Source organism: Lacerta agilis, chromosome 2 (genome assembly GCF_009819535.1).
Source record: "Lacerta agilis isolate rLacAgi1 chromosome 2, rLacAgi1.pri, whole genome shotgun sequence".
NCBI lineage: Eukaryota > Metazoa > Chordata > Lepidosauria > Squamata > Lacertidae > Lacerta > Lacerta agilis.
This window is the reverse complement of record NC_046313.1, coordinates 66,009,772-66,031,188: the sequence shown is the minus strand read 5'-3', so window position 1 is coordinate 66,031,188 and position 21,417 is coordinate 66,009,772. Positions and strand designations below refer to the sequence as shown.

The window sequence follows — 21,417 nt, the reverse complement described above, 5'->3', positions numbered from 1 at the left end:
TTTCAAGAGCTCCAGACTTCAAAAAATCTGATATGTACCTGTACTTTTCCTGTGTCTCCTTAATCATCTTCTTTAACTCCTCAACCCGCTCTGCTGTCAGTTTTCTCACAATTACATCTTCCACAGTTTCTACCACTTCTCCCTTCTCACCACGCTTTCTTCTACACAAAAAAGGAAAAAACAATCTAGCAACCAATAATGGCTTTCAATCTTCTCATATACAGCACCTTTTGCCCTCACATATCCCACTACCCTATTCTTCCTTGATTCAATTATCTCTTTCACACTTTTGCTATTCTGCAACTCAGTGGAAATGTAATCTTAAAAAGATCACTACAGCATAAGTATCAGCCAGCCACTTTGGAAATTTGTATGGGAAATTGCAAGAAGCCTACCTTCCCAAACACTGTACAATTTTTAGGGACTGAAACACACAAATAAACAGAACAAATGATTCAGTCACAAGACACAGTAACATATATGAAAAAGTGTTTGGCTTCTAAAGCTGAGTGACTTTTGCAGATTTAGACATCCTACTGTTCTTTCCCGGGGAATGATGTCAAACTGTCCCCCAAGTAAAGCACAGGTTACAAAAATATGAGAAACACATCTACTCCTCAACCCAGAATGCAGCATTCTGGTGGTGGGCAGGGGAGCCTGAGCTAATCAACGATCCACTGGATTCCAAGCTGGCCTCATTGTTGTCATTTGATGGCAATGGGCTTGATTGCTCCGGCAGCATTCTGTCTGCCCCCCCCCCACCTGGCCAGCATGAGCTATGGGTCTGGATGGAGCTAGAAGACTGTGGCTATGCCCTTCTTTCATGTTTTGTGACTGCCCAGACAGGGTTTGGATTGTTCTGCCAGTGCATTATCTTTCTATGTAACCAAATAACTTAGCTTAGGGTAAAGTATGCAAGTTACTATAATTTCTGGGGGCCAGGCTTAAAAAGAAAGGTGATCAGGAAGCAGCGTTTCAGGTACTTTCATATGCTGTGTTCCAACTGTCATCCCTCTTCAGTTCTCAAATAGTCTATAACGCAGTAGTTTACCATTACACAGTATCTTCCTTGCAATGTGAAGTCCTGTCCTGCCCTGTCCCACCCCACTCCAAGGTGTGGTTTGGCCTTTGAACTCACTTTGGGGTCTCTGTGGTCTCCAGAAGCTCAGAATATTGTGATGCACAATGCTAAGAAAAAGATAATAAAAGTGCATACAGGTTTCAGAAGATAAATCACAACAGACAACACTAAGAATCTGAGTTGAGACAAAAACTTGGGGTAGTTTATATATCACACATTCCACACATTAAAGCTGTTTCCAGATATGTGGGCTAGGAAGTATACTTTCCTGACAAACAATTTCAAACATGCTTATATTTAGCATGCAATAGATCCTTACAGGGATTCCCTTGAACAGGTATTCCCCATAGGTGAAATGAAAGCCTACTATGATGTGAAACTTAAGCACCCTACCTTTTGGGAAAACCAATCAGGTGGGCGGCCTGGCTCTGCAAACGGTTTGATGGCTCTGCTGACAGACACCCTAGAGAAGAAGAAAGTTTTAAGATTTTCCCTCCTTTGCTAGGCAAAATATAGTAGGGAAGGTTTGGTCGTCAGCTGATTAGACTGGGGAAACTTTGACCCAGACAATACAATGCTTTCTGAAAATGACTATGTTACATTGTGCCCCATAACTAGAGCTCATTTTAAGTAACCTTCCTCCCCCACATTGTGGTAGTTAGGGTGCCTATGTGAAGGTCCACAAAAATTGGGGAAAACTTTCCTTCATTCTATTAGAGATAGTCACTTGGTCCCCAAGAACAGCTTCCCCCATCTTGAACCTCTATATAAAAACACACCTTCATCCTTCTAAATCAGTTTTTCATTGGAAGCCCAAAGTATCAAGTTGTCAGTATTACTATTTGGTGTTAACCATCATTTGAACTACTACTACATATGAATAATGACACAGTGCAGATGTAGATACCTGCTCAGTTTTCTATTAATGCCCATTTCCTAAACCATTTCTCCCCCTTTTTCATCAGTGTATATTGTTGATTATATATTTAGAATTAAATTTTGCAATTATCTGACACAAGATTATTTTAGCATAGTTAACTATGTAATATGTAGCTGGGTTATATGTTCAAGCTCATTGGCTAATGTCTAGAAAATCCTTTCTCAGTAGGTTTTTGGTATGCTACCTAGTCTTGCAATCCTACAATTCTGTTTTTAACAATTTTTCCAACACTTGCAAAGTTAGGATCACAAAGGGTATTCAATTACTTCTTGTGTTTGGAATAAGAACCACCACAAATCAATTGAGGGTTCTTTATGAAGTATGTAATACGGTTAAACAATATGCATTCAACTATGTTCCAAGGCATAGCAGGAACTGTGTTTAGCAACAGTTTTTATGTAGCCAACAGTTATATCCGTTTCTTACCAGTTCTGGTCTCCACTCCGCATTACTGAAGAAGCCAAGCAAAGTTTTTCCCGGATAGACCATGGCTCTGTAGGCCCAGCACTCAGCAACTTGTGCTCTGATGTGGAAAAAGATAAACATTACGGTGTTGCAATATGCCCACATACTTAAAAAGAACCCTCAAACTAAATTAAATCTATCTCAATCCATGCTGCTTTTAAAAGTTTGGTTTTCAAGCCCCTACACCCTCCATATCCAAAAACAAACAAACAAACAAAACAGCCACACTAAAAGTCATCTCATACAGCAACTCAATGAAAAGTCTACTGGTAACAACTCAGTGGCAGAGAATATATGTTGCATGCAAAAAGTCACAGGGTCAATTTCCTGTTAATCTCAGGAAACATTCCCATCTGAAACCCTGAAGAGGTGCCTTCACTTAGTGGTAGAGAAGATTCCTGTCTGAAGCCCTGGAAAGTCACTGCCAGTCAGTATGAACAACAAATAAGCCGTTGGTCTGGCTTAGCATAAGGCCTTTTACTACCTCCTATGCAGTTATTCCCGGGTACCTCAGCTAAGGAGAAAACTGACCTGTCATCGGAGGCCTTTGAGACAAGCCACCTCCCAACCAACCTTTCTTAAAGGACGAGAGGGAAAGGGCTCCTGTCATGTTAAAAGTTGCCTGACACGTGACACATCAAACGAAGCTTCGCTCAACCAAGAAACAGGCATTCTTATCTAGTTTTTTTTTTAAGGCGGGGCCAACCCTAGCTCCCCTCTCCGCGCCATGTCCCTCCTTCCCCAAAGAAAGACCTCCACTCACTACCCGTCCCCGCCGCCATCTTCCCGAAGACGCGAACAAGCGCGATGCTTGCTGGGAAACTGGCTCCGAGGAGGAAGGAGAAGGAGGCACCTATTCCTCAAAGTCGCTTTTCTATTGGATGATGGCAGAGCTGGCTGACCAATGGGGTGACCGGAAACAAGGTCTTTCCCTCCCCTTGAGCTCTATGGTTACCTTCCCAGAATTCCTTGCTCGGGGGGGGGTCAGGAGCGGAAGTGGCCGCACGTGGGTCTGCATTCTTTCGGCGGCGGCAAACATGGGCAAAGCCAAGCACCAGGAGTCGAGGGAAGAGCCGGAGCCCGAGGCGACCCCGGAGAAGTCGTACCACGAGCTGGTGGAGAACGTGAACGCCATCGCGCGTCCTCTGGCCTCCCGCAAGTTGACGCGCAAGCTGTACAAGTGCATCAAGAAAGGTGCGCGTGGAAGGGGAGGGGAGGGGAAGGAGGGCAGTCCGGCTTTCGCGGGCGGTGGGGGCTCCGTCCAACAACCCTTGCTGGAAAATCTCCCGTTTGACTTGCAGCATCGAAGCAGAAACAGATCCGGCGTGGGGTGAAAGAGGTCCAGAAATTCATCAATAAAGGCGAGAAGGGGTAAGAACTCCGCGCCGTTGCGACGCGATGTGCCTTCTTTCCCTCTCCGGGCCGCTGCCTGACGCTAGCAGTTCAGATTTTGAATTCGGAGCCAGTCTGGTTCGCCAGGTCTGGTCCCCATAGGAGCATGAACTCCCGCCGTGTTAGGAACTCCTCTTTCTTTCTGTCTCTATCTATCTATGGGAGAGAGAGAGAGAGAGACGCAGGTATGTGTTGTAGACACACACACACATACACACAGCTTTGGAATCAGTAGATGCCATTTTCTGAGATGTTCCGGGTTGCAAGTTTACAAATAATCCTCAACTAGTTTATAATCCTGTGATATTGTTGGTGCAAGAGACAAAGGGACTGAAGGGACTCTGTGCTTTTAGTTCCGTCTTTGCCAAACTGGTGCCTTCCAGATATTTTGGCTGCAGCTCAGGGCTGCAGCCAGCACAGCTGATAGGAGTTGTAGTCCACAACACCTGAAGGGCACCTGGTTGGCGAAGGCAGTGCTAATACAAGGGTGGGGAACCTCTGGCCCTTCAGATACCATTAGATTGCCGCCCCTCTTGGTCACAGCTAGCATAGCTAGTTGTCAGGGATTATCCAATTTGCAACATTTGAAGGCCCTCATCCTTGAAGGCATCACCAGAGAAACAATCTGGTTGTGTGTGAGAGTGAGTAAGGGTGTCTTGCATGCAAATGAGTGTACTTTGCCCAGCAAAAACAAAGTTTACTCCTTTTCATCAGACCTAGTTTCACTTGGCTCTGCATAGTAAGTTTTTTGCCTTGCGTGGACCTACCGGTACTTGCCTCAGTGAGTTATTTCCCCTGCTCCCTTACCTGTGTACATGCATGCTTGAAATCTCTATTTGTGCAAATGATGACTGCAGAGATGAAGCACAATTTAATAAGTATACACAGGATTATAACTGTATTACAATATCAAATATTTGGAAATATTCATAATATATCTGTTTTAATGTGTTTGTTGTCTTCTCTACTTGCATTGCTCTGGTCTTATTTTTGTTGCTGATGCTGCATTGACTGTCTCTCCTAGGATCACAGTTCTTGCAGGAGACACACTTCCTATTGATGTCTATTGCCACATCCCCATCATGTGTGAAGACAGGAGCCTTCCATATGTCTACATTCCTTCCAAAACGGTAGGGTGGGGAAGTAGAAGAAAAGGATCTCTTTCTTGTGGATCTAGAGTGGAAACTATATGTAGAGTTGGAAATGAACAGGATTCTGACGTTTGTTTTGTTTCCATGCTAGTATTAAAATACGGCTTCAATTTCTTGTAGAATTTTTATTCTTCGCTGTAGACCTGCATCCTGATAAGGAACAGAAATCTTGGTTATTCTAGAAGAGCAGTGTCACGCAGCTGGCATTTATATAATTTCTCCATGTAAATTGGCACATGGTCTGTTTGCTGCTTTAAGTAAAAAAGGGAACCTTGTACAGCGGTACCTCGGGTTAAGAATGTATGTGAATTAGGAGACTGAATGCTGCTTTCCTGTTTTTTTCTTTCAGGACTTGGGAGCAGCTGCAGGTTCAAAGCGACCAACGTGTGTTATCATGATCAAGCCCCATGAGGAATATCAGGAAGCCTATGACGAGTGTATGGAGGATGTGGAGGCTCTTCCCCTCCCTTTGTGAAGAACATCAGTAAGAGATGCTACTAAGACTGACAAACAGGCACTTGCCCGGGCAGTAGCTTGACCCTGATTTTAGAGGAGCGGGGCAAGGAAGAGAATACTGCAATTGGCACTGTCACCAGCCCTGTGGCTCATACCCGCTTCAAGTGCCAGTTATTAAGCAACTGATTTAGAAAGAAGTTATTGACTTGTCTTGCAGCAAGGGAAGTTTGTGAAGCTGGGGGGGGGAGGTGGAGAGATTAAACTAATTAAAACACTTGTAATGTTGTGTAGTGTCTATTACAATACACTATTTACCCCTACGTACCACAACTTATCCTTGCCATGGTGAAGTGTTCACTAACTTTTACATTCTTCCACTTGAAGTAGATAAAATGATTTTTAAATTTATAGGCTCTTAATATGTAAGCTGATCAATCCACACATGGTAGAGAAACTGCAATATCCCTGTCTTGGCAGGGCAGAAGGTGGCAGTGGGTGTTGTTGTTTTCTCCCTTCAGCAGTGTCCATCCCATTTATTTCAGTGTGAGGGCTGGCATAGTTGGGCTGGGGCAGGACTTTGGGGCCTGCAGGTCCATAGCTTCTCTCTTGTAAACATCCTTGGACTTTTAAAAGAAGCACCACCTGTGGAACTTTTCACAGTCTCGTGAGAGAAGGATCTCAACGTCAGCTTCTCTGCCCTCAATAGATGCCCCCCCCCCCGAAATAGCACCTCCGAGATGCCCTACACTCTGGTGTAGTGTTGGACTAGGCTAGGGCCTAGGAGTTCAGAGTTCAAATCCCCACTTGCCATGAAGTTCACTGAGTGACCTTGGACTAGTAGTCATGGCTAATCTACCTCATAGGGTTGTTGTGTTTTATGGGGAGGGAAAGCCATGTATGCCACCTTGAGCTCCTTAGAGGAAAGGTGGTATATATATTTAATAAAGAAAATAAAAATAAACAAGCAAGAGATGGATAGTTCAGACAAGTTCAGACTACACTTGTGTAAGAGTTTTGCTCTGTTGAGAGGCTTTAAAAGCAATATTGTCAGGAACGTGTCTGCTTTAAGAAAAATGTTTCTTTTTGTCGGGCAGGTGTGGGGGACTCCCTGGTCCTGAATGGGATAACTGTGCCCCTGAAGGACCAGGTGCGCAGCCTGGGAGTCATTTTGGACTCACAGCTGTCCATGGAGGCGCAGGTTAATTCTGTGTCCAGGGCGGCTGTCTACCAGCTCCATCTGGTACGCAGGCTGAGACCCGCAGTCTGCTTGCAGACGGTCTCGCTAGAGTGGTGCATGCTCTAGTTACCTCCCACTTGATGCGCTCTACATGGGGCTACCTTTGAAGGTGACCTGGAAACTGCAATTAATCCAGAATGCGGCAGCTAGACTGGTGACTGGGACTGGCTGCCGGGACCACATAACACTGTACCTGAGAGATCTACATTGGCTCCCAGTACGTTTCTGAGCACAATTCAAAGTGTTGGTGCTGACCTTTAAAGCCCTAAACGGCCTCGGTCCTGTATACCTGAAGGAGCGTCTCCAACCCCATCATTCAGCCTGGACACTTAAGATCTAGCGGCCTTCTGGTGGTTCCCTCACTGCAAGAAGCAAAGCTACAGGGAACCAGGCAGAGGGCCTTCTTGGTAGTGGCACCTGCCCTGTGGAACGCCCTCCCATCAGAGTTCAAAGAGCTAAGCAACTACCTGACATTTAGAAAATACCTGAAGGCAGCCCTATTTAGGGAAGTTTTTAATCTGTGACATTTTAATGTATTTTAACATTTGTTGGAAGCCGCCCAGGGTGGCTGGGGAAGCCCAGCCAGATGGGCGGGGTACAAATAATATATTATTATTATTAAATATATCCACACCGAAAACCATACACCAAGTTTGCTGAAAAGAAATTTATTTAGCTGTATTTCCATGCCATCCATCTCTGTCCTGGGTTTAACAGTTCCTGGTGCCTCGGAGGAAGAAAAACTAAGAATACATGCAGTGTGGAAAAAAACCTTTGATGTCAAAGGATTTCTGTGGCATCAGAAAAGTATCTTTAAATGTCTTTCTCCAGGCTAGTGCAGATCTTCACACCCACTGTTATTCCAGACTGATACTCCAAACTACTGCATTTTGTAAAACAACAAAAAAGCTAATTAAAGTGCAACTTGTAGGCACCAACTCCTGCACCTACAGCTTTAAACTATTTACCCTCACCACTCTAATAAAAATGGGCTCAGCTTTCAAAGCTAAGTTTAGACTTCAAGCAACACAGATTTAAACTGCCAGTTTTAATATTACTTTCAGGTCTAGTCCCAAGGGAGTTCAGATCTCTAAATCAGATTCAAGATCCCTATTAATGATCCATACCCCCATTCTCAAATATTACAGAGCTTTTTTAGGACCATTGCCTAACATAGTTCACCTAGTCAGGTTCTGGTATGTTTCTATAACCTTAATGAGTACTTGCAAATTCTGTGAATTGTCAGCAACAGGAGAAAGGATTACTTCAAATTTATTGAATAAAATAGACTGTATACCTACTTTTAAGGATGTCTCAACGATAGTTACTATTTACCAGCTTTCTCAACCTGCACAAAGTCATGGTACTTTTCCATTTTCTACTCATTCACAATGGATAAGGCAGCTTAGCTAGGCTTTCTAACACTCAAAAGCAGCAAGCTGCAATCATGTACCTGTCATAAAGTGTGGATTTCTTTATAGTCCTGTCCCAGTTTTTCAATTGTAAGGAGGTGGTCTCATTTTCATTAGGAAACAATACACCTTATTACTCATACCATGTTTTCTGAAGAGCTACACTGTGTATTAGTACACAGAGGGCCCAAACTCCACCTTTGTTGATGCATATATTCTCACCATTGCATTTCCAACCTATTTTAAACTTTTCTTCAAAATAGTAAGCCAAGTTTCCAGCATACTTCTCCCAACTTAAATTCCATCCTTCCCATTGTCAAAAGCACAGATTGGGCAGTGGGAAGAGAAAGGCAGCTCTAATACTTTTCCCCCCTTCAAAACAATGGATTGAAACAGAAAAAAGAACTAGATTTATCTTGAAGTGTTTTAAAAATAGCAGCAACAGCTCCCTGTGTACTATTTGTGATACAAGCTGTATCTCAACAAGTAGAGCTATGCATGGGGAGAGTGTAAACCATCTTGCTAGGAAGGGTCACTGCCAGTTAAAGATCCCAGGAAGGATCCTAGGAAGTAGTATGTTGCGAGGAGTACAGAATAATGTGGCTTGGCTTACAGTAGACATAAGATTGCTCTCCTCTGGCCCAGTGAGCTAAGTCAGTTCCCAGCCTGTAGCAGCTAATACTGTTCACAGCAGAAGACCACTCCTGCCAGCATATGCCACCTTCCATCAAGCATTATCCCAATAGCCTATTTTCACCAGAACATCTCCAAGGCATGCCATTATCAAAAGATTAGGCGTTTTCCATCAGCTGGGCTCTGCTCCATGGGACAATATGGACACTTCAGCCTGCACAAAGAAAGAAAGATCAGAATCAAAACAAGGCCTTAGAATTCTCATTGGCAAGTAGTCCTACCAGACCACTAAAGCAGATAAGCAGGAAGTTGACCCAGACCCATACTTTCAGTAGACCACTAGCAAGTCCTGGTGTTTGGTCCACTACCTCACTCTCTTCTCTGCCCTGTTAACAAGTCTGATTTGGCCTTGGGCTTGCCAGTTACTAAGCCCTACCTCAGAAACTACAAGGAGCAATGCTAAGGTCCCCCTTACTATAGCAACTGCAGTATGACCAAGTTACCCAGCGGAGAGCAGCAGACACAGTGAAACTAACATGTAGTCCAAAAAAATAAAATGATAGCGAGAAACTGCTTCAGGATAAAAGGAACTTCCTGGACCTACATGGAAATGAGACGTGTGGGGAATCTAATCCTGTCGAGGTGACCACAGCATTTCCCAGATAGGGGAGCCTGGATACTTCGAGTTTTCAGGCAAGAGTTCATCAACCACAGCCTCCCAGAATTGAGGAAAGTAACAACAGTTTGTAAAAACCACTCACTTCCCTCCATTGATGAGCTTGTTAAGGGCATCTCGAGAAATAACATGCCCACAGATGAGCTTGATGGGTGGGTTAGAATCAGTTGTCTGCTGGCGCAAAATGGGACATGCAAAGACCGAGTGGTACCAGCATTTCATCCCAAGCTCAATTTCAATCTGATAAAACAAGCAGAAAATAATTAGGCCCATCACCTGCTTATAGTTAACTTTCTTCCACAAAAATATCCCCACCCTGCAGCTCTCTCATAGCACCCTACCCCTGAATGGGCCAGGCACTCACCGGCAGCTCATCTTTGTGGCTCCAGACACCTGTGCACTGTCTCTGCTCAATCACAGCCTTGATGTTCATCAGCACCGGCAGTGCTACACATCCTGCAGCAAAGCTGCCGAGAGAGAAGGAGGGAGGAGATAGCTCAGCACTGCTCAATCCACCACCAGTCCCACCCATATCAAGCTTTACCTGACACTCAGAGGTGACTCCACTGACAGACCTAACAGGGCACAGGCATCATGAGTGAATATCTCACAAATCTCAGTCCACTGACTCTCATCCAGAAGATGCCTATATGGAGAATTCTTAAGGCCCAAGCGCAGGTACACCAGGCTGCCCATCATCACCTGGATCTCTGCAGATGACAAATGCAGGAAGCAGCACTCAGGTAAACATACTTTTACTAACAGGGCTGGCCTGTTATGGAACCAGTTATTGGGAACTGGTGATACCTATGACTGACCAGCCTGAGTCAACAACTCCCAAGACTTCCCCTACTAAAAAGGGAAACTCCAAACACTTTGAAGCAACAAAATAGGAGCCCATTCTATTGGGTGCAGCAAGACCGAGAGAAACAGCCTAAAGGCAAGAAAGCTCCTCCCAAGGAACAAGTAGCAGAGTAGGCTTCTGGAAACAACCTCACCTTGCTGATGCAGGTGAGCAAAGGGCTGGAAATGACGTGCGTAGCTCAGGGCCTCTAGCTCCTTGCCTGGACCACCAGCAAGGAGCCTGATGAAGTGTAGCCGATGCAGCCGGAACTCCAGATTGCTGTTCATTTCTGCCAGCTGCTGTCGGTGAAAGACTGCCCAACTGAGCAAGAGACAACACTGTTCAATGCCATCATCTACATAAAAAGCTGCTTTAGGGTGGGTGCTACTCCAATCCAAGCTACATATTTGTGGATGACCTGGTCTGAGGCAGGTTGCAGCAGCATTTTCTCAGCATGCCGTGAGCTCACAAATTCAGGTATCTTATTACAGGAATACCCTGGCTTTGTGTAGAAGATAATGAGTGAAAACAAAACAAGCAGAACTTCTCGGTGCTTGTTGGAAGAGAAAAGATGGCAGACCCGCAGAGTGGATAGACTCACTGATAATGAGGAGTGTGGTTCCCCCAATGGTCCTTGCCATAGGCCCTACTTCAAAATCATTCTGTTAGGACTCTGTTTCCTCTCCCACTGTACTTCCTAAGGGGGGGAAACAGTATATAGCTATTCATTCTTACCTCAGAGCAGGCTCCAGATCCTGTTTGTGCAGAGCTTCCAATATGCTGTTAAGTTCCAGGAATGGCTTTTTAAAGTCTACATCCACATTCACAGTGGATTCCTGTGGAAGGGCAAGCCAAATTAAGAACAAGGCTCAAGGCAAGGTAAATATTCCCAGAGGGAGGCTGTCAAGTACATAACCATCCTCTGCAGGTTGGATAGAATAGGCAGCTTGTTGTACTTTGCAGTGGAACTGGCTGGCAGGTTCAGGCTTCTGATCCTCCTGCATTTGTAAGCAAGAAACAGAGACCTTTCCTGGCACATCTCAATGGCCAATACCAAGCAGCGCCATGGCACAATGTAGAGATACAACTATTGGTTCCCATACACCATGCAAATCATAGAATCATAGAATCATAGAGTTGGAAGAGACCACAAGGGCCATCCAGTCCAACCCCCTGCCAAGTAGGAAACACCATCAAAGCTTATGTATGCCACAACAGCTGCTAGAATTTTACTTGCAAGAAACTGGAAAGGTGAAGAGATCCCGACAGTGGAAGAATGGCAGATGAAGCTAATGGACTTTATGGAACTCGCTGAACTGACCGCGAGACTCCGAGACCAGAGGGAGGAGAAGGTGCAACAAGATTGGAAGAAATTTAAGGACTATTTAAAAAATCGTGAAAAGTTAGATATTTGAAGCAGAACTGGCTTGTTTAATTGGCTTTAGCTAGTTGATGTTAGATGAAAATAGTACACAAGAAGTAATGTTATGAATGGTTTAAAATATTTAGAAATGTCTAAGGATATGTTGTTTAAGTAATGAATTATATATGGTTAGTTAGTATCTTTATGATTATTAAGAATAGTGGTGAATGTAAAGAAAATAGTTATAAAGTTACCAAAGTATATTGATATTAAATGCAGTTGAGAGAACGGGGGAAGTCCCCCCAAAGAAAATTGAAATTAGAATTAAACAATTATTTTCTTTTGGTGTTCCTGTGTAGGTATGTATAGGTTTCTTTTTGTTATTCTTATGTTGTTTTAATGTGTTTGATGTGTTTTCTTTGTTTTATCCTTTGTTAATTGTTTTTGTTTATTTGTTTGATGTATTTGTTGTTTAATGTAGAAAATAATAAAATCTTAAAAAAAAAGGAAACACCATCAAAGCATTCCTGACAGATGGCTGTCAATCCTCCGCTTAAAGACCTCCAAAGAAGGAGACTCCACCACACTCCTTGGCAGCAAATTCCACTGTCGGACAGCTCTCACTGTCAGGAAGTTCTTCCTAATGTTTAGGTGGAATCTTCTTTCTTGTAGTTTGAATCCATTGCCCCGTGTCCGCTTCTCTGGAGCAGCAGAAAACAACCTTTCACCCTCCTCTATATGACATCCTTTGATATATTTGAACATGGCTATCATATCACCCCTTAACCTTCTCTTCTCCAGGCTAAACATACCCAGCTCACTAAGCCGTTCCTCATAAGGCATCGTTTCCAGGCCTTTGACCATTTTGGTTGCCCTCCTCTGGACACGTTCCAGCTTTTCAGTATCCTTCTTGAACTGTGGTGCCCAGAACTGGACACAGTATTCCAGGTGAGGTCTGACCAGAGCGGAATACAGTGGTACTATTACTTCCCTTGATCTAGATGCTATACTCCTATTGATGCAGCCCAGAATTGCATTGGCTTTTTTAGCTGCTGCATCACACTGTTGACTCATGTCAAGTTTATGGTCTACCAAGACTCCTAGATCCTTTTCACATGTACTGCTCTCAAGCCAGGTGTCACCCATCCTGTATTTGTGCCTTTCATTTTTTTTGCCCAAGTGTAGTACTTTACATTTATCCCTGTTAAAATTCATCTTGTTTGCTTTGGCCCAGTTCTCTAATCTGTTAAGGTCATTTTGAATGGTGATCCTGTCCTCAGGGGTATTAGCCACCCCTCCCAATTTGGTGTCATCTGCAAACTTGATCAGGATGCTCTCAAGCCCATCATCCAAGTCATTGATAAAGATGTTGAATAAGACTGGGCCCAAGACAGAATAACATTTGCACTTCCATCTCCTCAATCCCCTGTACCTGACACAGTTCGTCCGCCACTCCCAGCATCCCTTGTTGGTAGAGGTGTTCTATGATGGCCAACACCAGGATCTGCTTCTCTTGAGACTCCCAGACCATAGCAGGAACAATGCCACACAAATCAGCATCAAAATGCTGGAACAGAACAAGGAGTCAGTCATTCACAGGCACTAAAGAAAGCCCCAGACCAAGTAGTATTCCAAATCCTAGAACAATAAGTGGCATTCCATCAGCACTGAGTACAATACTAGCTGTCATCCCATATCACTATGAATTTGGCAGTAGCTACAGACAGGTAGAGAAGTATATTGAAGTTTTGGACATAGTAGTGGCAGCCATATTGCACCCCATGCAAGTCTTTTTTCAAATTCAGGGGCACTCTTGTCAGTAACTTGTTTCCAGTAATTTAAACAGTCTGAGAGAAAAGACGACAGGCAAGCAACAGAGCTTAGGAACCTCAATAAAGTGTGTAGATCATGGATGCGGCTCTCAACCTAATTTCATTCTGGTGGCAAGGAGAAAAAGGAGGTGTCCTCCCCAGCACTATCATCATGTAGCTCCCCCACAGACTATCCTTGAGGAAACTATCAACAGAAAAAGCCCTACTCTTGTTGTTTATGAACATCATCAACACAGAACTAAGGCTGAATTCAGAGCAGTGAATTGGATAGGTAGAAAGGCTTGTTGTGCGCTGGAGAAATGTGGATGCTCTTGATTTAACAGCAAAAGGAAAGCACATAGGTTAAGTCTTCCTCTCCATAGATAATCATGGGGAAGCACCCTAGGCCCAATCCTCAGTTGAGGCAGGAGAACTTCCTTCAATTTCTTAAATGATGTATCAGACAACAGCTGAATTACTGTTTTCAACTTCAAAAACATATTCATGATCTAGGCTTCCCACAGTGCTTGCCACTAGTTCTTCAGCTTTGAGTTTAAAAAGGGGGTATAGTCATTTGATGGAACGTATGCATGCTGGAAAGCAAGGTGGGTTGCCATTCTGGCAACTGTAGAGAGATCACATTATCATGGCATGAACAGAGTTTGCAATGGTTTCTAGTCATATTCACTATCAAGGCTTAAAAAATATCCCTCTCCTTGACAATAGTCAAGGAAATTCTCACAAGATTCAACTCTGATTCTTCTGCTTAATGCCCCCCATGCTTTCACTCCTAGCCCCGCAAAACCAAAACTAATCCCATTTAAACTATGTCTGTGAAGAAAAAGAAAAAACAAGAGCCACCCATGTTTAGCCAATACAAAGCACACGTGTTTACTAGAACTACTGAACTCTGGACTATCTAATATTCTTTTTTGCAGAATTCCAGATTTCAGTGTTAACACAGAGGAAAGACTGGTTCTGCAGGCTGGAAAAACAGGGAGACATTTGTGGGCCTGGGTAAAATCAGGCAGTGTGGATGCAGTCAAAGCACAATATAGGAGAGAAGATGCACACTGCACTAATCCATAAAAGACCCATGTTTCAATAATGAGCTCTATATAGGGCGATGGAGCACATGCAAGAAAAACATTTGCTCTCAAAACTCATCAAGTTTTCAGTTTTAAATGCTTGGGTTCCCACCTTGCTCCTGAAACCTACTCACCCTATCGATTGCTTTGCCCACACGAGAGATACTGCTGTGAATGTCTTTGTGGTCTGAAGCTAGGTTCTGCACTGTGTCTTTGATCTTCTTACAGCATTGAGACATAACCAGGGAGAGAGTAGCAGACAGTGGCGTTCGTTGCAAGGCTGCAGGACAAGCAGCAATTATATCTTAGTGTGGGTGCCAGCTCAAGATTATACAGTTAACTCACATCTTACACTTATTTTACTTACATGATTGCAGCTGTGTGCAGGGGGGTATAAAAAAGTAGTATAAACAGCAACAATTGGGAAACACTTGCCTGCGAGCGCTCCAACTGGAGAACAGCCTTTACCAAAGGCGTCATGGGCTTTGAAGACACTCAAACTCCGGACGCAAGGGAGAAACGTGCTAAGAGGAAGGTACGCTTGGCAAATCCACACCGTGATCAACTCCCACCCAGAATCCAATGTCCCCACTATGGAAGGACGTGTGGATCCAGCATTGGCATCCACAGTCACTTATCGACTCATTGTTAAAACCGTGTTCACGGAAGACAATCTTACTCGGCTACGAGTGATTGCCAAGGAAGAATTATTAAATACATGGAGAGCAGGGGGAACCCACTCTCCATTTATTTATTCTCCACCCACCTGCACAAGGCTGTGATCACTGACTTACCTGGCTTTGGGAAGGCAGTGCTAGGGCTCTGGCAACATCCTGGAGCCCTCCCAACCAAAGCTGACCAGTTTTGCACATTTTTGCATTTACATGTGGACTCCCAGAACTGAACCATCATGTAAGATGCAAGTTACCTGTAGTCTATAGTGCAAGACTTCCTCATTGCTTACAAATTTGATCTGGAATACCGGTAGGTAGGAATTAACAGAAGCCAACAGTTTCCCCCCAGATCTTAGTCTTGGGAGAAATTTATGTTCACCAGTAAGAGAATGAACAGATAATGGGGCTATGAGTGAGTGGGATCTTAATTTTATCTATTTATTATTACATCTATCCCACTTTTCTTCCAACAAACTCAAGGTGACATATGTAATTCTCTCTCTTTCCTTTTTATCCTCACAACTACCCTATGAGCTAGGATAAGCTGAGAGATAGTGACCAGCCCAAGGTCATCCAATGAGCTTTCATGGTCACAAAGGGATTTATATACTGGTCTCCTAAGTCCTAGTCCAGCACTCTAATCATGACACCACATTGGCTTTTCCCACTGCTTCTAGAGCAGAAACACTCAAAACCAATTCTAGGAATCTTGCTGCTTTCAAATAGATGATAATATAAATTACAGTATAATAGGCTCCAAGAAAACAGGGGAACGTTCTATAAAAGCAAAACACACATTCAACCTTTTCACTAACCTATTAGTAACATAAACAATAGCTTTCATTGGTTAACACAATCTTTGCTGTGCCAATTTATCATCATTAGTTTTAGAGAAAACCTTGGTTCTCAGTCCTAAACAAACAACTTTATTGATAAATTCTGGTTCAGCAAACTCATGCCAAAATTTCCCTTTTGTCACAGATTTCCTTGAAGTTTCAATGTACTGATAGTCTCCCAGAGACACTGTTCCAGCAAACAAAGATGTAGAGGTTGAGATTGTAAACATCAACTTCCCTACCAAGATGGATCACAATCTACCAGTACTGTCATTCCTGAAGATATTTCAGTACATCCTCCTCCACAGTTACTTCAGATTTGTAGGAAATTTGTATCTTCAGGTCAATAGCACTACCATTGATACCTGAACAACTCCACATTATGCCAACGTTACAATATTTATGGCTGTCTTCAATCAACCATTCTTTGGCTTCTGTTTCAAAAGGTTCAAGGACTTCAAGACAGTACAGTGATACATCGGTTTACAAACAGTTCTGTTTACGAACTATTCGGTTTACGAACTCCACAAAACCGGAAGTAGTGTTCCAGTTTGCGAACTTTACCTTGGTCTACAAATGGAAGCCAAACGGTGGAAAGGCACCAGCAGCGAGAGGCCTCATTAGGGAAAGCACGCCTCAGTTGAAGAACGGATTTGGTTTAAGAACAGACTTCAGAAACAGATTAAGTTCGTAAACCAAGGTACCACTGTAACTTGTTCCACGACTGGTCCAGACTCAGGCTGATGGCAGGGTAAGAAGTTAGAAATGTATTAGACTGTGTAGCTACAGAATGGACAATACAAGTCCTATCTTAACCCAGAAACATGTTGACCACTTCCTTTAGGAAGCAAACAAGCTTCCAGCTACCACAAGGATCACACCACACGCTCCACTGTTGGTAACTCAACCTTACAATGCAATCAGATTTGTTCCAGTTCCTTGGACAGGGACTCACATCTAATTCATTTGTAAAATGACTGAAGCAAATGATGCACCCTGTAGCTACATTTCATTGCTTTTGGGGCTCCAGGGATTACAAATTCCCCCACCCACCCACATTATATATCTGCCAGCTGAGGGTAACACTTCACACATCTGATGCATCTAAAAAGAAAAGAAAAGAAAAGAAAAGAAGAAGCCCTGCCACATATCAAGTTAGCCTACCTTACATGACAGGGTTGTTGTTTTTACCCCCATAGTGTCCACATGAAGCTAAAACAAAAAAACAAAAAAAATTCCATCCAGTAGCACCTTAGAGACCAACTAAGTTTGTTCTTGGTACATAGCTGTCAACTTTCCCTTTTTTTGCTGGAAATTCCCTTATTCCAGTGCGGTTTCCCATTGCAAAAAAAGGGAAAGTTGACAGCTATGGCCATTTACCAGTGCAAAAAAAAAAAAGGAAGGTTGACAGCTCTGTCTTGGTATGAGCTTTTGTGTGCATGCACACTTCTTCAGATAAACTAGCCACTCTTAAACCCAAAGTGGGCGACCTTGACCCAGCCACTCCCTTTCAGCCTAAGCTCTACCTCACAGGGTTGTCGTTGTTGTGAAGGACAAAACAGGTCACCATCTCTTGGTAGAACGGGATATAAATGTAATAAATAAAGTGGGTGGATCATTCTGTCCTCGGTGGGGCTTATATTTTCGAACTAATGAGGAGTACACTCGAGAAGCCACCAGCTGTAGCCGCTCCCGACGCCGTCCTCGACCCACCCAACCCGCCCTTCCTTCCTCGCTCCCTCAGAGGCAGGAGCAGACTGGCCACAGCCAGACGGAGGCCCCCGCGAGTACCTGCAGCGCCCAGCTCCTCCCTCAGTTGGCTGACGTAGCGCAGCAGCTCCTCCAGACCTCGCTCGCAGTGCTGGCCGTAGCACAGGAACTTCTGCAGCACTTTGTCCAGCTCCCTCTCCACGCAGGCGCAGCGCTCCATCGCCCCGGCCTTGCCTCTGCCGCGCGCGCCCTGGAAGAGGCGGGACAAGAGCGCCCAGTCAAGACCCGAGCTAAAGGGGAAGGTGTACGGGAGGAAGAGAGGGAACGGAAAGGAATCCCCCCACACCTCCGGCCTCCCTAACCGCTTGGTACTGGCCGCTCTTAACGGGAAAGGTACTGTGGCAGCCCCTTATGGGCTGGGAGTGTGTATTTCACGGCCCGGCCGGAACGTTCAAACTGGGAAGGGGAGGGGCGCCATAGACTTTAACCCGTCTCAAGACACTCTCTGGGCGAGACTAGACCACCGTACGGTGGGGGTGGAGAACACACGCACACCCCTTATATTACAGTGGCACATTCCTTTACTAGTCGGTGTGAGGACTGGACGGAGCCATTTCCAGGGTGGGGAAGGGGAAAAGAGAACAGCTAACCTGAGAGTCGCGGAATGAGACGTCAATCTTCTTCGGACCGGAACAACAGAATAATAATTGCGTATCAAGCCGCCTCCTTCCCTGGTGCGGTCCTATATAGGCATAACTGCTAAAGTTCTCTAATGATGGATCAAACCATCCTCATTTTCGGATAGGGTGCGCCTGGAATGAACCATCAACAGGCAACAGCTGGGTGGAACGGACCATTCTTGGCTCGGATGACGTGCAGTGCAGGACTGGAATGAACCATTTTTAAAGCTAATCAGGACCCACTTTTAGTTTGAAAGCCCAAGGAAGTGTTTCTGCAGTGACAGATCAGGCAGAGGCTTGTCGGTTTGTGAAAAGTAGCTCATTATGTAAAAAGGTACCTATTAAGAACGAGCAAACCTAACAGCTTTAGTGCTCCAACTGGTAAGCCTAACAGCTTTAGTGCTCCAACTGGTGACACAGTCCTGGCATGTTTTCCTATGGGTTTTCTGAAGCATTGCTGTTAATTCTTCAGCTCAAGGTGTCAGAGATGGTACAAACCTTTAATATTTGCTCAAGGAGCATATCTATGTAAATATATTGATAGCTGTAGTGCATTCTGCACGGGGCTGCCCTTGAAACTTCACCTGATACAAAATGCAGGTAGCCTGTTGGTTTATCTAGAGCCATATAAGCCCAATTCTGGGAGAGCTCTGGTGACATCCAATTACACCTCCAACTTAAATTCAATGTATTGGTTTTTACCTTTACTGTGCAACCCTATAAACGTCTACTCAGTAGTAAGTCCCGTTGAGTTAAACGGGACTTACTTCCATTGGGGCAAGAAGGGAAAATAAAAAGTACCTCTGCTTTCCATTACCAATGGTACATTCCTTTATTGGTGGGCATGAGGGCTTAACAACTCATTTCCTATATACTTATTCTTCTAGAGCAGTGTTTTTCAACCTTTTTTGGGCAAAGGCACACTTGTTTCATGAAAAAAATCACGAGGCACACCACCATTAGAAAATGTTTAAAAAATTAACTCTGTGCCTATATTAACTATATATAAAGTAATTCTCTTGAATAGGAATCAAATAAACACAAAGAAAGTATTTTATAATTCTTGGACTTAAGAGCAGGGGTCCCCAAACTAAGACCCGGGGGCCGGATGTGGCCCAATCACCTTCTAAATGCTGCCCGCGGATGGTCCAGGAATCAGCGTGTTTTTACAGAATTGGAACCTGTCCTTTTATTTAAAATGCATCTCTGGGTTATTTGTGGGGCATAGGAATTTGTTCATATTTTTTTCAAAATATAGTCCAGCCCCAAGTAAGGTCTGAGGGACTCTAGTCTTGTACCTGAGTGACTTTTTGTGACAAAGACATGAGTGGAGAAGCTCCTGAGACATCCTGACATGATATAATTAACTGCCATGCCACACTTGAGAGCCCAGCCAATGTGGTGTTTCCCTTTTTTGTGATGATCTTGTGTACAATTCACGGCAGTGGTTGTCCACATACCTGTGCACGGCAGTGGTTGTCCACACCGTGCTGTCCCCCTGGGACCCTCACCATGGGCAGTGCCCTGGGACGCTTGACTTGCCCCCCCCCCCCAGCGGTGCACAGCATGTGTGCTGCTTAGGGTGCTGGAGCAGCTAGCTCCTCCTCTGGCAATTAGGCTTCCTTGGGTTTTTTTTTTTATTCCTCCCTCCCTGCTTTTATTTTGGGGGAGAACATAATAAAGAGCAGGATCACTTCTGGTGAAGTCTGTAAAACTTAAGAGTCTGAGCATCTCACAATAATTTATTTGGTTATAAAAACAAAAGCATGTGCTTCAAAAATATCCACTTCAGCCCCTGGTCTCCTTTAAATAATGATCTTTAAAATGACAACAGTATGATGCAACATTGAACAAATTGGGCAGGTGTGTCCAAGCATCTCAGAACCACAGTTTTCAGTTAGGAAAATTAGTGATGTTTGTTTATAAGATTGTTAAGGCTCCAAAACTATAACGAATGACCAATGCATAAGGTTTGCACTGATGGACACAGAAAGCCCCAAGCCCCACCTCCAGCAGTGGGGCAGATCCATTGCTGCATCCAAAGTTATACTTTTGCTGGCCAGGACAAAAGGTGAGAGAATGGTTGTTGATTTGCCTGTTGCACTAGTTCAGGGCGGGTCAGAAACGCAAACCAGCCGGCGAGAAGCGCCCCTCATTCCGCCCTCCAGCGAAGCCCCAGGCCAAGCCCTTCCCGAAGGGAAGCTCCGCTAAGGCAGCCTCAGAAAGCGAGCCTGCTCCTTCCTCCTGCAGACTCGGGGACGACAGGGCTCCCTTCAGAAAACCGCTGCCACCGCTCCAGCCTCCCTCTTGCCGCCTTCAAACCTCTTCCCTCGCTTGACCACCAGAGCTGCCTCGTGCCCGCTACTTACCCGCCATGTCCCCTCAGGGCGTCGGCCGAGCAGCGCAGCCGAGCGAGGAGGTTGCGGGGGAGGCGGCGGCGGCGGCAGCGAGACCAACTCGTCCTCCTCACGCCGCCAAAACCTCACGCACGCGCATGCCACCAAGCGCCATCACCACACACGCCTTCGCGCCTTTATAGCACGTTGCCGGCCCCGCCCCTCACCCCGCGTTGGCCCATTTCCCAGTCACTTTAACGGGATCGCACTCCTATTGGGAAAGAAGCTGCAACCGGACTTCTTCTCCCTCCACTTAGGAGCAGCCCAAGTTCCCAAATCCGATTGGCCTCGGAACCCCACTCGCGACAAGGCGCGTGCGGAGCGCAGGACCCCTTCAGGGCCACGCCGACGGCCGAGGAGGCGGGGAACTCCGGCAGGCCGGAGGGCGCAGACGATTGGCTGGCGGGAGGGCGAAGGAAGGAGGGAGGCACTTTTGAGGCAGCCGGCGTCTCTTTTCGGCTCTGTGTACAAACGCGAGGGCTGACCCTGATTAGCTGAAGGAAGGCAACAACAACGGCCGGGACGTTTTTCCCACGGCACACCAGGCAACATCTCGCGGCACACTAGTGTGC

The 21,417-nt window shown here is 45.0% G+C and overlaps 3 protein-coding genes across 15 annotated transcripts in view; 1 reads left to right on the top strand and 2 right to left on the bottom strand.

Annotated features, from left to right (window-relative positions):
* The window catches only part of BRD8 (bromodomain containing 8), a 28,265-nt gene extending 24,941 nt beyond the window's left edge, over positions 1–3,324 (bottom strand). For 4 of the 11 annotated variants that reach the window (XM_033140498.1, XM_033140500.1, XM_033140504.1 and 1 more), the window contains exons 1-5: positions 3,250–3,324; positions 2,448–2,544; positions 1,475–1,544; positions 1,139–1,188; positions 39–161 (exon numbers count right to left, since the gene is read on the bottom strand). In XM_033140498.1, coding sequence (XP_032996389.1) covers positions 39–161; positions 1,139–1,188; positions 1,475–1,544; positions 2,448–2,544; positions 3,250–3,268 — 359 coding nt within the window. In that variant the 5' untranslated portion in view covers positions 3,269–3,324. Of the gene's footprint in view, positions 1–38; positions 162–1,138; positions 1,189–1,474; positions 1,545–2,447; positions 2,545–3,017; positions 3,061–3,249 lie in introns of those variants that run through there. The other 7 variants (XM_033140501.1, XM_033140502.1, XM_033140499.1 and 4 more) reach the window with 6 other exon arrangements.
* A 167-nt stretch (positions 3,325–3,491) lies between these two features.
* NHP2 (NHP2 ribonucleoprotein) lies at positions 3,492–5,771 on the top strand. Its single transcript, XM_033140495.1, has 4 exons — positions 3,492–3,680; positions 3,788–3,857; positions 4,903–5,008; positions 5,379–5,771. Exons 1-4 carry the CDS (start codon positions 3,524–3,526, stop codon positions 5,502–5,504), a joined length of 459 nt encoding a protein of 152 aa, XP_032996386.1. The 5' UTR covers positions 3,492–3,523; the 3' UTR covers positions 5,505–5,771.
* Positions 5,772–7,374: 1,603 nt separating this feature from the next.
* On the bottom strand, positions 7,375–18,707 carry RMND5B (required for meiotic nuclear division 5 homolog B). 3 transcript variants are annotated; one of them, XM_033140492.1, is made up of 10 exons: positions 18,420–18,704; positions 17,851–18,019; positions 14,684–14,829; positions 13,083–13,217; positions 11,023–11,123; positions 10,442–10,608; positions 9,988–10,153; positions 9,808–9,910; positions 9,529–9,683; positions 8,545–8,981 (listed from the first exon to the last, which is right to left on the bottom strand). In XM_033140492.1, the coding sequence occupies exons 2-10, from the start codon at positions 17,987–17,989 to the stop codon at positions 8,918–8,920; spliced, it is 1,176 nt and encodes a 391-aa protein (XP_032996383.1). In that variant the 5' UTR covers positions 17,990–18,019; positions 18,420–18,704; the 3' UTR covers positions 8,545–8,917. The 3 variants fall into 3 exon arrangements, with proteins under 3 accessions (XP_032996384.1, XP_032996385.1, XP_032996383.1); XM_033140493.1 differs by lacking the exon at positions 17,851–18,019 and having other exon boundaries at positions 7,375–8,981; positions 18,420–18,707; XM_033140494.1 differs by lacking the exons at positions 17,851–18,019; positions 18,420–18,704 and adding an exon at positions 15,344–15,392 and having other exon boundaries at positions 7,375–8,981.
* Between the last annotated feature and the right edge of the window lie 2,710 nt (positions 18,708–21,417).

Bases quoted from the DNA above. Each gene is read 5' to 3' on its own strand.
- NHP2 (XM_033140495.1), top strand. From the start codon at position 3,524: ATGGGCAAAGCCAAGCACCAGGAGTCGAGGGAAGAGCCGGAGCCCGAG. The intron at 3,681-3,787 runs GTGCGCGTGGAA...TTTGACTTGCAG, and splicing joins GTACAAGTGCATCAAGAAAG to CATCGAAGCAGAAACAGATC. The intron at 3,858-4,902 runs GTAAGAACTCCG...TGTCTCTCCTAG, and splicing joins ATCAATAAAGGCGAGAAGGG to GATCACAGTTCTTGCAGGAG.
- RMND5B (XM_033140492.1), bottom strand. From the start codon at position 17,989: ATGGAGCGCTGCGCCTGCGTGGAGAGGGAGCTGGACAAAGTGCTGCAG. The intron at 14,830-17,850 runs GTACTCGCGGGG...CTTGTCCTGCAG, and splicing joins GGAGGAGCTGGGCGCTGCAG to CCTTGCAACGAACGCCACTG. The intron at 9,684-9,807 runs GTGAGTGCCTGG...TTGTTTTATCAG, and splicing joins GCCACAAAGATGAGCTGCCG to ATTGAAATTGAGCTTGGGAT.